Source organism: Podarcis tiliguerta (assembly GCF_965153285.1).
Source record: "Podarcis tiliguerta genome assembly, chromosome: 12".
In the NCBI taxonomy this organism is placed as follows: Eukaryota; Metazoa; Chordata; class Lepidosauria; order Squamata; family Lacertidae; genus Podarcis; species Podarcis tiliguerta.
In genome coordinates this window covers 26,235,242-26,249,887 of record NC_139545.1, presented here as the reverse complement: position 1 = coordinate 26,249,887, position 14,646 = coordinate 26,235,242, and the positions used below count along the sequence as shown (strand labels likewise).

At 39.6% G+C, this 14,646-nt stretch overlaps 1 protein-coding gene across 1 annotated transcript in view; it reads left to right on the top strand.

Annotated features, from left to right (window-relative positions):
• Positions 1-14,646, top strand: part of DNAH11 (dynein axonemal heavy chain 11) — a 141,819-nt gene that overhangs the window by 22,142 nt on the left and 105,031 nt on the right. The window contains exons 10-24 of the mRNA XM_083405297.1: positions 1,353-1,490; positions 1,586-1,710; positions 2,662-2,857; positions 3,757-3,861; positions 4,201-4,596; positions 4,939-5,271; positions 5,669-5,923; positions 6,035-6,204; positions 6,680-6,902; positions 8,375-8,491; positions 8,608-8,694; positions 9,532-9,690; positions 11,929-12,012; positions 12,511-12,669; positions 13,682-13,804. Coding sequence (XP_083261423.1) covers positions 1,353-1,490; positions 1,586-1,710; positions 2,662-2,857; positions 3,757-3,861; positions 4,201-4,596; positions 4,939-5,271; positions 5,669-5,923; positions 6,035-6,204; positions 6,680-6,902; positions 8,375-8,491; positions 8,608-8,694; positions 9,532-9,690; positions 11,929-12,012; positions 12,511-12,669; positions 13,682-13,804 — 2,670 coding nt within the window. The remainder of the gene's footprint in view (positions 1-1,352; positions 1,491-1,585; positions 1,711-2,661; positions 2,858-3,756; positions 3,862-4,200; positions 4,597-4,938; positions 5,272-5,668; positions 5,924-6,034; positions 6,205-6,679; positions 6,903-8,374; positions 8,492-8,607; positions 8,695-9,531; positions 9,691-11,928; positions 12,013-12,510; positions 12,670-13,681; positions 13,805-14,646) is intronic.

The window sequence follows — 14,646 nt, the reverse complement described above, 5'->3', positions numbered from 1 at the left end:
CAATTCCCCCTAAAAAAAGCTGGTTAACCACCCCCCAAAAGCTCAACCACTCTGTGCCATCTGCCCCCATTATCTTAAATCCGAGCCCCCCAAAATAGGGGGCATCTTATACATGGGGGACTCTAATACACAGAAAACTAAGGTATTTTATACTTTTTAGTAGCAGCTGCACTCAGTTAATATTCACATTGTGCCAGCTGGAGTAAAACTTTCTAGATAATAAACTATAGTTTGTTATGCCAGTAACAGAAGTCGGACCAAAATAGCTCTCCCTCTCCTTTACCTCTTGCATGCTACCTTGGTAGCATCAACCACAATATCACATTACATCTGAAATGAAGAACTGTTGTTTGAATGTTACTTTGTTAATGAGGTCCTGATTAGTAAACCACAGTTCCCTATTTTGGACATACTGAGAAACTGTCTTAAGGGGACCAGAATAAAAGTGCAAATGTTGATGTGCACGGGGGCTGGGGGGCTGGGGACAAGGTGGGAGCTTGAAGGTCCGGTGCTTGCTTCTAGCTTAAGCGAGGAATGTGACCTCTCAGGCTGCCCATTGTGTGTAGTTTCACTTCTGCCACTTCTAAATTTCTGTGCTTGGTTATCTGGACATAAAATTAAATTCTGTATAAACTCTGCATTTATTTATTTTTAAGTACCAAACTAAACCATATTTCCAGAAACATCAACACAATTCTGAATCTGTACAAATTAACCAAATTGCATATATTCCCTTTTCTTGCATTGCTGATAATAGGTATATATAATTATTGTTTTTTCTGACCAACTTATTATCTCTGGTTAAATAGGAAAAGGCAATTAAAGCAATAATCAGATTGGGTTGCTGTCACTTTTGTGACATGCAGATTTTGCTCCAAATTTTCTTTAATTCTTGTAGAATATTTTATTTTGGTTTATTATAATGCCTCTTTGGGACACGGGTGGCACTGTGGGTTAAACCACAGAGCCTAGGACTTGCCGATCAGAGGGTCGGTGGTTCGAATCCCTGGGGTGAGCTCCTGTTGCTCAGTCCCTGCTCCTGCCAACCTGGCAGTTCGAAAGCACGTCAAAGTGCAAATAGATAAATAGGTACCGCTCCGGCGGGAAGGTAAATGGTGTTTCTGTGCACTGCTCTGGTTCGCCAGAAGCAGCTTAGTCATGCTGGCCACATGACCCAGAAGCTGTATGCCGACTCCCTCGGCCATAAAGTGAGATTAGCACCGCAACCCCAGAGTTGGCCACGACTGGACCTAATAGTCAGGGGTCCCTTTACCTTTATAATGCCACTTTCTGCATTGAGAAAATTGGATTTGTGTAATTGGTAAATCTGACACTGTCTTTTATTTATATAGCTTCTGGTGATTTTGGGATATTTTCTGGAGAAGCCTGTTATTGCAGACATTTTTAGCAAAAATTACAAAATTTTACTACAAATGTTTGATGAAGAGTTGGATAATTGCAAACACTTCTATGATGAGCACATTAAGCAGGTACATGACACCCTAAGTGCAAAATGTTCCATGTTCAATTTCCTCAATCGCTTTATTCAGAATAACTTATCTGGGGGTTTTTTTTACCACCACAGGTGGAAGCGGGGAATGAAATAATAAATAAAAACATGCCATTTACATCAGGAAACCTTAAATGGTCCCAAGAAATTAAAGCTCGCATACAGACATTCTGGTCAAAATTATCATTTGTTTCATATCCGTAAGTATATCTCTTTGGTATTGGAAATTGTTCATGAAAAATAGTCAGACTATTGCTTGATTGCTTTTGAGTTTCCTGCTTTCATATCAAATAGTTTCCTAGAATGAATTCAATGATCACATAAATTTACAGCACAATCCTGTATGTGTCTCACACCATATATGCTGGCAGCCTTAGACCATATTTGTACACTTTATAACAAAAAAGGAAAAGCAGAGGGAAGAGACTATTTTCTATATGGGGCAGCCATTCCCAGCTTGTTTCTGGCCTTGGCCACCTGTCTCACCTAGTTGCCTTTTCCCAACACATCATGGACAGAACCGTTGAGAGAGGCCCTTGACCTAGCAAACAGGCCGAGAGAGGCTGTCCCAACCAGCTATCACTGGTGTGCATGTGTTGCTTTGTTCACACGATGCACATTGGTGCATATTGGTGCATTGTTTGGACAGCAAGCAGTCACTAGGCAAAGAAGTGAGGGAGAAGTGATGAGATGTTTGAAGGCACACATCTTTGTGTGTGCCACAAAGCGTAATCCACTAAGCTCACATGCTGGAGGGTGCTGTCCTATTGCCAGTTTTCAACTGCAGGTCTGCTTTGTTTCAGTCAGCAAAATGTCTTGGCCTACCTACACCCTCAGGGTGCTTCCAGATGACCTGCTTTATTGAGCAGTCATCCTGACTTGCCTTAGGGAGATTAGGTGATGTTGGCTATTCATTCTGAGTTGTTTGCGGGGGAGGTTTGTTGATGTGTCAAAGCAAGTGCTATCCCACATTTGACAGTGCATTTTCTCATCATTTGCCTCATGCTAGAAGTCTGATATTTTGAGGGAATATGTTGGTTGCACACGACCCTCACACCTGGCTTCATTGTGTGGATGTGGCCACACATCCATTCATATTTCCACCATTTGCAGGCATCTTTCTAGTATAAAACAGTATCTTCTTTTTTTAGAATCTTAGAAAGCACAGAGGGTGCTTTAATCTATCAGAAATACATAGAGATGCTGACCTTGCTTGACCAGAATGAAGATCAGATCTATTGTAACTGGAGATCCAAGGTGGATGAAGTTTGCCAGTTCAATTTAGATCAACCCCTAATTAAGCGCAGTGATAAAGATGGTCTCCTTAGTGTGAATTTTGATCCTAAGGTACAGTGCAAGCACTTTTGTTGTCTCTGTAAATTAATCTACTAAGTATCTTAACACAATAAACAATGGGGAAAACTCAGTAAGAATGCATGTGAATGACAGGGCACATTGACTCAAAAAGTAAGTTCCATTGAACTCCCAGGTAAGTGTGCCTGTGATTGCAGCCTGAATCCTTCGTAATAATTGAATTTGTTGTTGTTAAGAAAAAAGTACATGGATCCTACGTTTAATGTTGAGTTGATGGTTTTTGATTTAATTGATGAGCCTTGGGGTCCCTCTACAATTCTGATTCATCCCTGGGCGGGTTCGAACCACTAACCTCCTAGATAACAGGTAGATGCACTGACCTATTGCACCATGGGGCTTCCGCACATGACTTAACAGCAGAATTTACTTCAAGTATGGGAGACTTTAGTCCTCCAGAACTACCACTGAACTACCACTCTCTTCATCCATGAGGACTGGCAATGCCTACAAGTTCCAATGGAATTGTAGTTCAGCAACATTTTGTGGTCTTGAAGTTCCCCATTCATCATCTATAGTGGTACCTTGGTTCTCAAACTCAATCCATTCTGGAAGTCCGTTCAACTTCCAAAACGTTCGAAAACCAAGGCGGGGCTTCTGATTGGCTCCAGAAACAATCCCAACAGCCAAAACAGATGTTTGGCTTCCGAAAAACACTCGCAAACCAGAACACTTACTTCCAGGTTTTGGGGCATTTGGAGCCAATTTGTTCGTCAACTAACCAGTTTGGGAACCAAGGTACCACTGTACTTGGTTACATTGTAATCAAGGATTTTTTCCCCTCAGAAGTGTTTCCTTCTGTGAAACTAGAATCTTGGAAAGTGTTGATCCTTAACTACCCTGTGAAAGATTATATTGTGTATTGTTCTTTGCAGCTGGTGGCTATTTTAAGAGATGTGAAATATCTCTTGTTTTTGGATCGATCCGATATTCCACATTCAGCACTGGAGTTATACAAGAAAAGGGGGACATTTGCTAAGGTATGTGTGTTTAAGAATCTTCAGTTTGGCCTGAGTGTGTATTCTTCAGATTCTCCTTAGTACATATGACATTTTCTTCCTCACAATCGAATGTAAATTGAAAAGCCAGGACAATTCAACCTTAAACACTCCAGAGGGCCTTCTCAACAAAGGCATTCTGGTTATGGAAGTCTAGCTGGAACCTCCATTCTATGGATCTAGTTAGTCAGGTGGCTGACCCACATGTCTAAGTGACCCATGATTTGGGGACATTTGGATTTGAGCTAACTGTTTGGTTGGGGGCATAGTGTTTTCATGGTAGAGATTTGAACATTCTGTTGTTATTTTCTACACAAACAGTATATAGGGAACCTTGAACTCGTGGTCCAGTGGTATAACAAGGTTAAACAGACTGTTTTGGAAGTAGAATACCCTCTCATCGAAAGTGAACTGAGGACCATTGATGATCAGCTAATGGAAGCAGAAGAAATATTCACATGGCAAGAAGAGAACTGCTGGGAGTACATTGAGTTTGTGAAAGCTATGGTTCATGACTTAGAGCAGAGACTTCAAAGGTCAAAGGACAATATTAAGTCCATTCAGGAAATTATGAAGCATTGGCTGGAGCATCCCCTCTTTTCTAGAAAGGACAATAGAAAAGATGCTTTGTTGAACTTGGAAGACAAAGAAGATAGACTTACTAAGAGATTCATTCTATTCCAAGAAGATGGCTGCAAGATTCACAGGCTTACAGAGGTAATATCTGGAACAAGTCACCATGATAATGAGACAAGTGTGAAATTTGATATATGCAACATGCACACACATATTTTAAACTCACTGCAAAATATATATTCAAGTACGGATGTTAACTGATAGTAATAAAATGGTGTTTTAATATTTCAGGTCCTTTAACATGCACACTATTATCAGATTCATTTATAAACCCGTTTTGGTGCTAATTTTCTACACATAAAAGTAGCTTTAATTCCCCATGTGGATCTGATAGTTACCTAGTTATGCTTTTTTAAAAAAAAAAATTGAAATTTGTCTCAACAGTAGAATTGAAAGTGCCTGTTTTGGGATGTGTGTTTTTAGGAAAACTCCATGCTCTTTAAAGCAGACCTGGATTCAGATTACTGGAAAATTTACCTGGAGTTCATTGATGACATCATAATTGATGGCCTTTTTAATGCCATAATGCACAATTTAAATTTCTTCTTGGAAAACACAGAGAAAACATTGAAGCCAGCCCCGTTATTCCAGCTTCAAATGATCCTAAGTGTCCCAGAAATTGAATTCAAACCTTCACTGGACAAGGAAGCTGCTGATGGCTTTTATGATTTAATAGATGAACTTTTAAGCAACGTTTTCAAAATATCTGCCCAAGTGAAGAGAGTGGCAAAACACCTGGGAATACAACATTACCAGGTAATTCTTTTTTCCCCAAATTAGAAGAAAGATACCATGCACTGATTAAAACAATATACCATATTTTTCGCTCTATAAGACGCACCAGACCCCAAGACGCACCTAGTTTTTGGAGGAGGAAAACAAGAACAAAATATTCTGAATCTCAGAAGCCAGAACAGCAAGAGGGATCACGATGCAGTGAAAGCAGCAATCCCTCTTGCTGTGCTGGCTTCTGGGATAGCTGCGCAGCCTGCATTCGCTCCATAAGACGCACACACATTTCCCCTTACTATTTAGGAGGGAAAAAGTGAGTCTTATAGAGCAAAAAATACGGTATGTGTTGTTCACATATAGAGGAACAGTAGTACAGTCATTGAAATAACTCCCCTCTCCTTTTTTTTTTTTTTGGCTTTAGAATGACATGGACAGCATCCCAGAGCTGTCTGAGACCAGGCAAAGAGTTATGGAGAGAGTGGCAGATGTTATAACCAAAACTGTGGACTTCAAAAACTCTCTTGAAACTTACGCGTATCTATGGGTGGATGACAGATCAGAATTTATGAAACAATTTCTGTTCTACAGTCGCGTATTGAATCCCGAAGAAACAGAAACCCGTGCTGACATTGGCATCCCTGATCAATGCCCAATAACTGAGCAATTTAAAGAGCAGGCAAGGAAGTGGAATACCTGCATGTATTTATATATTCAGAGTCCCTTTCAGCTAAAAAAAAAAAAGGAGTTTAAATCTTTTATCCTTGTAATATGTATTTATCTGTTGTAGATTGACATCTATGAGAATCTTTACATTCAAATGAGAAAATTTGAAGACTTCAGGATATTTGAAGGCTGGCTTAAATTGGACATGAAACCTTTCAAAATTAGTTTGCTAAATATTATTAAGAAGTGGAGCTGGATGTTCAAGGAATACCTTTTAAGATTTGTCATTGACAGGTACGAATTGTAGTTCTGATTTCTTGATCTGTTCTTCTCTTTTATTCAAAAGTGACAAGTTGAGACCTTTGAAAATTCACAGGGGAGCAGTAGAATAGGGTCAGGGGAACAGCACTCACCCCAAACCCACGTTTCTCGTGATAGGAACAGAGGAAGCTGCCTTATATTGAGTTAGACAAGTAGTCCATTTAACTCAGTACCGTGTACACTGGCTGGCAGTAATTGTGCAGGAGTTTTTCCTAGCCCAGCCTAGGAGCAGACACTGAGAAGGATGAAAGAAGCAAAAGAGACCTATTCCTCTGTCACTCTCCATTGCTTTTCAGTAAGGACAGCATAAACCTACCTGTTTCCAGGAAAAATTGAAATCATAGTCTAAACAGCAGCAGTCCAATGGTTATCATTCGCAGTGCTCATTCACTGTGTACATATATCAGAAAAAGATTCTAGTATTGAAAATCCTTTTTTTTTTCCATAGCCTTGCTGACCTAGAAGAATTCATTAAAATGACTGATGTTGGGCTCCAAAAAGAGCTAAAGGAAGGAGACTATGATGGTCTCATAGATGTTATGGTCCACCTCCTGGCTGTGAGAAACAGACAGGCAGCTACTGATGAGCTTTTTGAGCCTTTAAAAGATACAATTATGCTACTGGAAAGCTATGGACAGAAGATGCCAGATCACGTTTATGTTCAAGTAGAGGTACTGTACATTCAGGAATGTAATATTCCATAATTCTATCTGTCTGTGAAGATCATCACTGAACAACCATCTCTTTTCCAGAAAAGAAATAATTATAATGAAGCTTTCTCTTCACTCCACATTGCTCCCTCCAGTATTAAGAGGTCAAGGGTGTGTTATACATGTGTCTACACACACATACACATGATTTTTTCCCTGTACACTAAAGGTTACTAAAATGAACGGAAACTTCACGACAGCTCTTTTGTTTCTCGTTCATTTCGGTAGGACTTGGTATGGAGAACTTCATGGCAGACACTGTCTATTCTTCCTCCCAAGTTTTTGCATTTTTTTCATTATGTAAATAAGTGTGGTGACAAGAATGAAAAACAAAACTGAAGCCGTTGAACTTAAATTAGGCTACTGTGTACTAATTTATACAGGGTGAGTCTTTTAAAAGAGGCACCATGGAACATGTGTACTCTGTATCCACAGGGCCTTTTTTAAAGGACTCACCCTGTATCTGATTCCAACTACAGTGGTGCCTCGCAAGACGAAATTAATTCGTTCTGCGAGTCTCTTCGTCTAGCGGTTTTTTCGTCTTGCGAAACAACCCAATTAGCGGCTTAGCGCTATTAGCGGCTATTAAAGGCTTAGGGGATTAGCGGATTAGCTGCTAAAAGGCTATTAGCGGTTTAGCGGCTTAGAAAAAGGGGGTGGGGAGCGAAAAAAAATCTCAAGACTCACAAGACATTTTCGTCTTGCGAAGCAAGCCCATAGGGAAATTCGTCCTGCGAAGCGCATCGAAAAACGGAAAACCGTTTCGTCTAGCGGGTTTTCCGTCTTGCGAGGCATTCGTCTTGCGGGGCACCACTGTACAAGGTTAGAAGCTTCTGGGGTTTTTGTAGCTAAATTCTGGTTCAGACAACTTGGTGACCTAAAGAGAGCTGGTTCAGATGCAGAAACGGGTGACATGTATCTGGAAGAAAGTTGGAATTGATCACTGAAATATATGAAAAGAATAAAATATACTGGTCAGGAGTTAAAGTACCATATAACTAGTTATTTTGGGAACACAGTGACTCTGGATTTCTGTTTTCTCAGTCAACAGCTCCAGGATTTTACATCAGTGACTTACGAGACTTCTAAAGACTCTGTTTGGGTCTTTCCCTTTTCCTACGGCTACAGAGATAAGTTGACATTTTTGGCAAAAACCACCCATCTATGCCAGTTATGCATTGAAAAGTGTCACAAACTGGTTTTCACTTGTGTTGAAAAGTTGAGAGTAGCATTAATTGCAGTTGAATTTGAGCCAGGCAGTTTTATATATATATACCCACCATCCTAAATAGTTGTGGGGAAGTATCCTAGCTGTTCCAGAGTGACTCATGAAAGAACAGCTCTTACAGTTTGCAGAATGTGCCTGACAAAACTGTCCTGCAGTATGAAGTATCCAGAAACTCTCACGACATCAATTTGTCTTTGTTCTTCAGGAACTGCCTGAAAGATGGAATTCCACCAAAAAACTCGCAGTGTCTATAAAGCATGAGGTGGCCCCTCTCCTGACTTCTGAGGTTACCCTTTTCAGAAAGAAATGTGCTGCTTTTGATGTAAGCTAAAAGGATGTGTGTGTGTTTTTTAGAATTTTTGTGTGTGTATATACACATGGTGTTTTTATGAGGACAAGATTGTTCACAAAATTTATTGCCTGCATTTCTTTCATCAGGGGAAGCAGATAGGATTCAGAGAGAGATTTAGAGTGTATGCTCCCTTTCGCTTTGATGCCCAAAGCCCATATGCTCTTCTTGATAAGGTAATGGAGAAATCTCAGAGGCGCATGTTATGCTGGTAATCGTTCATTATAAAACGGAGATCTCTATTTACATATTGTACAATTTGTATTTGACATGTTTTTGTGTGCGTGAAGCTTGACATTTAAGTGCTGTATTTAACGTGCACACTTGTTTTCTTTTAGAGCAGCCTTAACATTTTAGAAAACAGCACATGCACATTTTAAAAATGCTCACAGATTTTGAAAAATAGCTCAGTAACATTTGTGTCGAATGAAATGTTGTTTTCCTCCGCTTGATATTTGTATGCAGCTCACAGACGATAGCTGCAGTCCAGAACTATTAAAAAGAACAAAAGTTTTCTATGTCTAGGTGGATGAAGAGAGCATGCCATGAATTGATGCCTCAAAAGGGCTTGGGCAAAGCTGTGCTGGGTGGGTTTGTGCTTCCTGTCTTTGGAACAAAGAGTTTGTAACCAATTTATATTTAAGCGATCAACATAATAAAATAAAAATAGGCATTTTTTAAAAAATAATACTGCTACAAGCCTACCTGCTATTGAATATAGTTCATGTATGCTCAAATCTTTGGTGTTTGTATGTGGCATTGTATGGATGTAAATGTACAAATCATGAGAAGGAGAGGTTCAGGTGATAGAAATCAGTGCTACTGAAGTGAGTGTGATTTATGCTGGCTGAAGAATTGGTCCATAAATGAACCTTGTCTGTCTTTTGGAATATCGAAAATGAAACATGCGCTATTCCTACAAAAAGTCCTGTAAAATCCATCTGTGTAGGTCTTTTTGTCTGTTATCCTGATTGGAGTTTAACCAAACTTAACTTGTGTGTTACATCTCTAAGGCAAATCAGGAACTAGAAGCACTGGAAGAAGAAATGTTACACATCCAGGAATCTGCCAGTCTTTTTGAAGTGGTCATTCCCGATTACAAACAAGTGAAACAATGTCGGAAGGAAATAAAGTTGCTGAAGGGAGTGTGGGATATTAACATTTATGTCACAGTAAGCGTTTTTTGTTTGTTTGTTTCAAAAGAGCATTGCGCCACTGGCAGTTGTGTGGAACTAAAAACGTTTGAAAGAGTGGCAGTGTTGTCATGGCTTTTGAAAAGTAAAAAAATGTTCTTCCCTCAAAGTAATTCTAAGACCTTAAAAAAAGAATCGGCACTATTTATTTTTATTTGACTTTTAGAAGACATCTGAAAGCAGCCCTGTTTAAGGAAGTTTCTAATGTTTGATTCTATTTTTAATATTCTGTTGGGAGCCGCCCAGAGTGGCTGGGGAAACCCAGCCAGATGGGAGTGGTATAAATAATGTCTTACTACTACTACTTATTTTATTATAATGCAAGACTGCAGGAGTTCAGCTGTGGACTCAAACCTATGGAATCAAAATGAAAGAGATGAGGGAATGAGAGCGAAAACCCACCGCAACAAATCAGAAAGAGAATGAGGGAGCAACGGCCTGACATTTTGGTGGCTAGTATATGAATTGCTATGCCTTGCCACGTACTTACTTAGCAGAATTTATATACCACCTCATTGAACTAAAACCACTATGAAATATTAAAATTATAAACAAAAGGAGTTAAAAACAAATGCTTAAAGAAAATTAAAATTAACAGTTAAAAAAATATGTACAGTGGTACCTCGGGTTACAGGCGCTTCAGCTTACAGGCGCTTCAGGTTACAGACTCCTCTAACCCAGAAATAGTACCTCGGGTTAAGAATTTTGCTTCAGGGTAAGAACAAAAATCAAGTGGCGGCAGTGGGAGGCACCATTAGCTAAAGTGGTACCTCAGGTTAGGAACAGTTTCAGGTTAAGAACGGACCTCCGGAACGAATTAAGTTCTTAACCCAAGGTACCACTGTACTTGCAATTCTATATTACGTAATTGGTCACTGTTTTCTGCAACAGAGCAATGCACATATTTTTGTAAACTAAGAAATCTTTAATAATTTTTTTAAAAGAATATTGAAGGGAGAAATAACATTTACTTGAATTAAAAAATAATAATACAAAGGAGCAGATTTTTAGGCTAACCCTTTCCTTGAATGGGTTTTTGTGTTTATTTCTTAGTTAGACTGAAGTCATTCAAACATGCAGTGCCTTAAAATAGTCCAGGAAATGTAAGCTCGGCAGATAACTTGTACCAGTGTGAATGAATCTCAAAGGACAAGAGGGAAGTTGGTGCTCTTTTTATAGGTCTGAAGTTTGAACGACATTCCCATTCTATTGATTTTGGGCATTGTTTTAAACAAACTTTTTGTTGCTTTGTACGTTACCATGATAATGTATATGAGGAAGACAATAAATAAATAATAGCTTCCACATTGAAGGTTTATTATTTATAAAAAAATACTTATATACCGCTTGCCATGAAAAAAAAATCAGTGGTTTACAACTGCTGTACATACAATCATGCAATATAAGCCATATGGAAATGTTAAAATCAGCAAACTATTGTGGAAAGATGCATTCTTAATTGCCTGCCATAAGCCATGGTGGAAGAGAGAAGTTTTCAGCAGGCATTTAAAAGTTGAAACAGAAGGTGCCTGCTGAAACTCACATTGACTGAGTTTTCCACAAGACTGGGCCAATAACACTAAAGGCTCAATTTCTTGTAGCAGTCCTATGAGCCTTTCCAACTCAGAAAATGGCCAGCGAAGCGCCTACTTTGCCTCTGCCTATTCAGAAAACAGATTCAAGTAGAATTAAGCAAGGATAGGCAGTATGGTCTGGGAAGCAGGCCAGAATTTGCAGCTGCATCTTTAGCTGCCCCATAAGCGACATCATATAGGGCAAGTGTGGCTTGGGGTATGGGAGCAGCGTTGTGAGCCAAATTAGGCCGGCAGGTTAGAGGTTCTCTAGTGCTGCTGTAGGGCTAAGTTAGGTAACTTGTGTACCTGAATTCCTCCTGGATTGGTGGTTTCATCAACTCCTGGTCATCTACAGTGATGGTGCTGCAATGCCGGAGGGATCAAACCAGCAAACTCTCTTGGTGACAGCAGGGATAAAGCACTTGAGCAGTGCCACTAGTTACCCTAATTCAAGACCCTACTCCCATTCTTCTGGCTTGTTTTGCTAGTTTCTGTGTTTATGGCAGTATGCACCTTAAAAGTAACACACTTAACAAAAACAGCAACCTGTAATATGCCTTACCTCAACTATCATTTTGTTTCCTTGCAGAAACATGTCTCTACCAAATGTCATTGACATTTCTCTCTGTTTCTCCTGTTTCAGAGCAGCATTAATGACTGGACAAAAAGCCATTGGAGAGAAATCAGTATGGAGCAGATGGATACAGAACTCAGAAGATTTGCCAAAGCAAGTTGCATAGCTTCTCATATTTCCCCCATTTCTTTGGCTTCTTTAGCTTCCCTTTCCCCCTGCACATGCAGTGTTTGTTGTTTTCCCAAAGTATCAATTCTTTCAACCTTCACACTCTTTTTCAACTCAAGCTTAGGTCTTTGATGCATGGAAAGTCTAAAATGATGCTGTCACTTTTATTTTTCCTGACACAACATATCAGGTTAGATCTACATAGAGAACTAGCATAAAGCAAGATGCTAGAAGCAGATAGAATTTGCATCATTTCTCTCTAGGTGGTGTTTAAAAGTAAAAACCCAATTCCGGCAACATGATTACAACAATAGCAATAAATGCATACGTCATAAATAAATCTGCTAAGTCTTTTTGGTGCCACAACACTTTTTTGCTGCTTTTAATGTTTTACCAGTGATACTAAATAATGATTCCAAGTGCTCTGTGACCCAGTGTTGTGATGCAACATTGTCATAACATAGTTGCGATGCTTTTCCTTAGGAGATGTGGTCATTGGATAAAGAAGTCCGCTCCTGGAATGTGTATATGAATCTGGAGTTAACCATAAAGAACCTGTTGACATCACTGAGGATTGTAAGTGAGTTGCAGAATCCAGCAATGAGAGACAGACACTGGTATCAGCTGATGGATGCAATAGGTGTAAGTATCGTTTTTTAAAATTCCTTTGTAAAGATCTCTTGTCTCTTGTGTCATAACTATTGCTTCACTCATCCTCCCACCACTCAGTTGTGGCATGGGAGGTGGCATGCTTTTCATTGCCTTGCAGACTGTGGTGGCACAACTGCCCAGTGGGATGGGGCCAGGGCAGCACAGGGTTGGGGTAGCAGTGGGTTGCCAGTAGTGACAGGCACAGTTCCACATGCACTTAGACACTGACAACCTGGTGCTTCACCTGCCCTTGACCCGCATTGCACTCCCTTGCCCCAACCTGGTGCACAGCAGCATTTCAGCCAGGTAGGCAGCACAGTCGTGATTCCCATGATTTCTATGTTTGCACTTATGATTCTCAGAAACAGTTCATAAAACTCCAATGCAGCCAGCTCACGGACTTCGTATAGCAGCTTCAGAACTTTAGTCAGGAGACTCCCTTTTCTTTTTGAATGTTAGTAGTTCATACTTCAAAATGGAACACAATCCACCAGGTCTTTCTCCTTCACAAGCTCTATGAGCAATAAGAACAGAACAGGAGAAGGCTGAAGGTCAAAACATCATCGCTTCCCATGATTTACCTCCATGGGTACATATTGCATAAATGTATTATTTCCAAATTCTGTCTCAATATTGATCTCACAAATTAAGGGTGATTCCCAACCCTTAATCAGAGTTGATTTCAGTAGGTCTACTCTTGAGTATGACTGATAGTTATGTAGGTCTTCCACCACTGTAGTCATAGCCTGACTTATCCTTTCTCAAATCAAAAAGCTTGTTCTTTATCTGTTTTTCCCCCTATAACAAATAATTGTATTTTATTTATTACATAAAATTTATATACCATTTGACTGGAAAAAAATGATACATTTGGACTCTCACACCTTGCCCATGTAGAGATGTGAACTTCATAAGTTGTTTGGCTAATTCACTCATTAAAAGATAAACAGGCAAAACTGAAGCATGTGTTGAAAGATTGTTGCTACTTTGCTATATTTTGCAGCTTCATTTTTCAATAACCGAAGATACAACATTAGCAGACCTGCTGTCATTGAAGCTGCATAAAGTGGAAGATGATGTCCGGAACATTGTTGACAAAGCAGTGAAAGAACTTGGGACTGAAAAGGTTAGTCTGCTTTTTTCTCCTCCAAATTTCTTTTTGGATTTTGGAATTTTGAATTACCTATTCTTGTTTTCAAAGCAGAACTGATCCACCATTGTTGGCTTTCCTTCTTTCCCTACTTTTTGTACAGAATAAGGTACAGTCAGAGTTTATTTACTTTTTCAATACCTTTAAATTTATTTTTATCTTTCTTTTCCCTCCAAAGAATGTCCATGTAGGGAATGATAAAACACTGTAAAACACAGCAGATGACTCTGTGGTTTAAACCACTGAGCTTCTTAAGCTTGCTGATCGTAAGGTTGGCAGTTTGAATCCATGTGACAGGGTGAGCTCCCATTGCTCTGTCCCAGCTTCTGCCAACCTAGCAGTTTGAAAGCATACCAGTGTGAGTAGATAAATAGGTACCACTGCGGTGGGAAGGTAAATGGAGTTTCTATGTGCTCTGGCTTCTGTCCCAGTGTCCCATTGCATCAGAAGCATCATGCTGGCCACATGACCCAGAAAGCTGTCTGTGGACAAATGCCTGCTCCCTCGGCCTGAAAGCAGAGATGAGCACCGCACCCCACAGTCTAATTCTACTGGACTTAACTGTCCAGGGGTCCTCTGTTACCTGTAAAAAAAGCAATCTTACTGTGCTTGTATATTTATGATTGCATCATTATTTTTGCATCCTCATTTTTACTGATAAAACATTGCAGAAAAGCAATCTTAATCAAGTCTTAACATCAACTCTTGAACAATATGCAGGAGCACAACTAAATAAAACAGCATTCACAGATGTGATTGAATGGAGATTGCACATTTGTAGTGTTTTATCAGTGTGCACTGGACTGCAAGAAGATCAA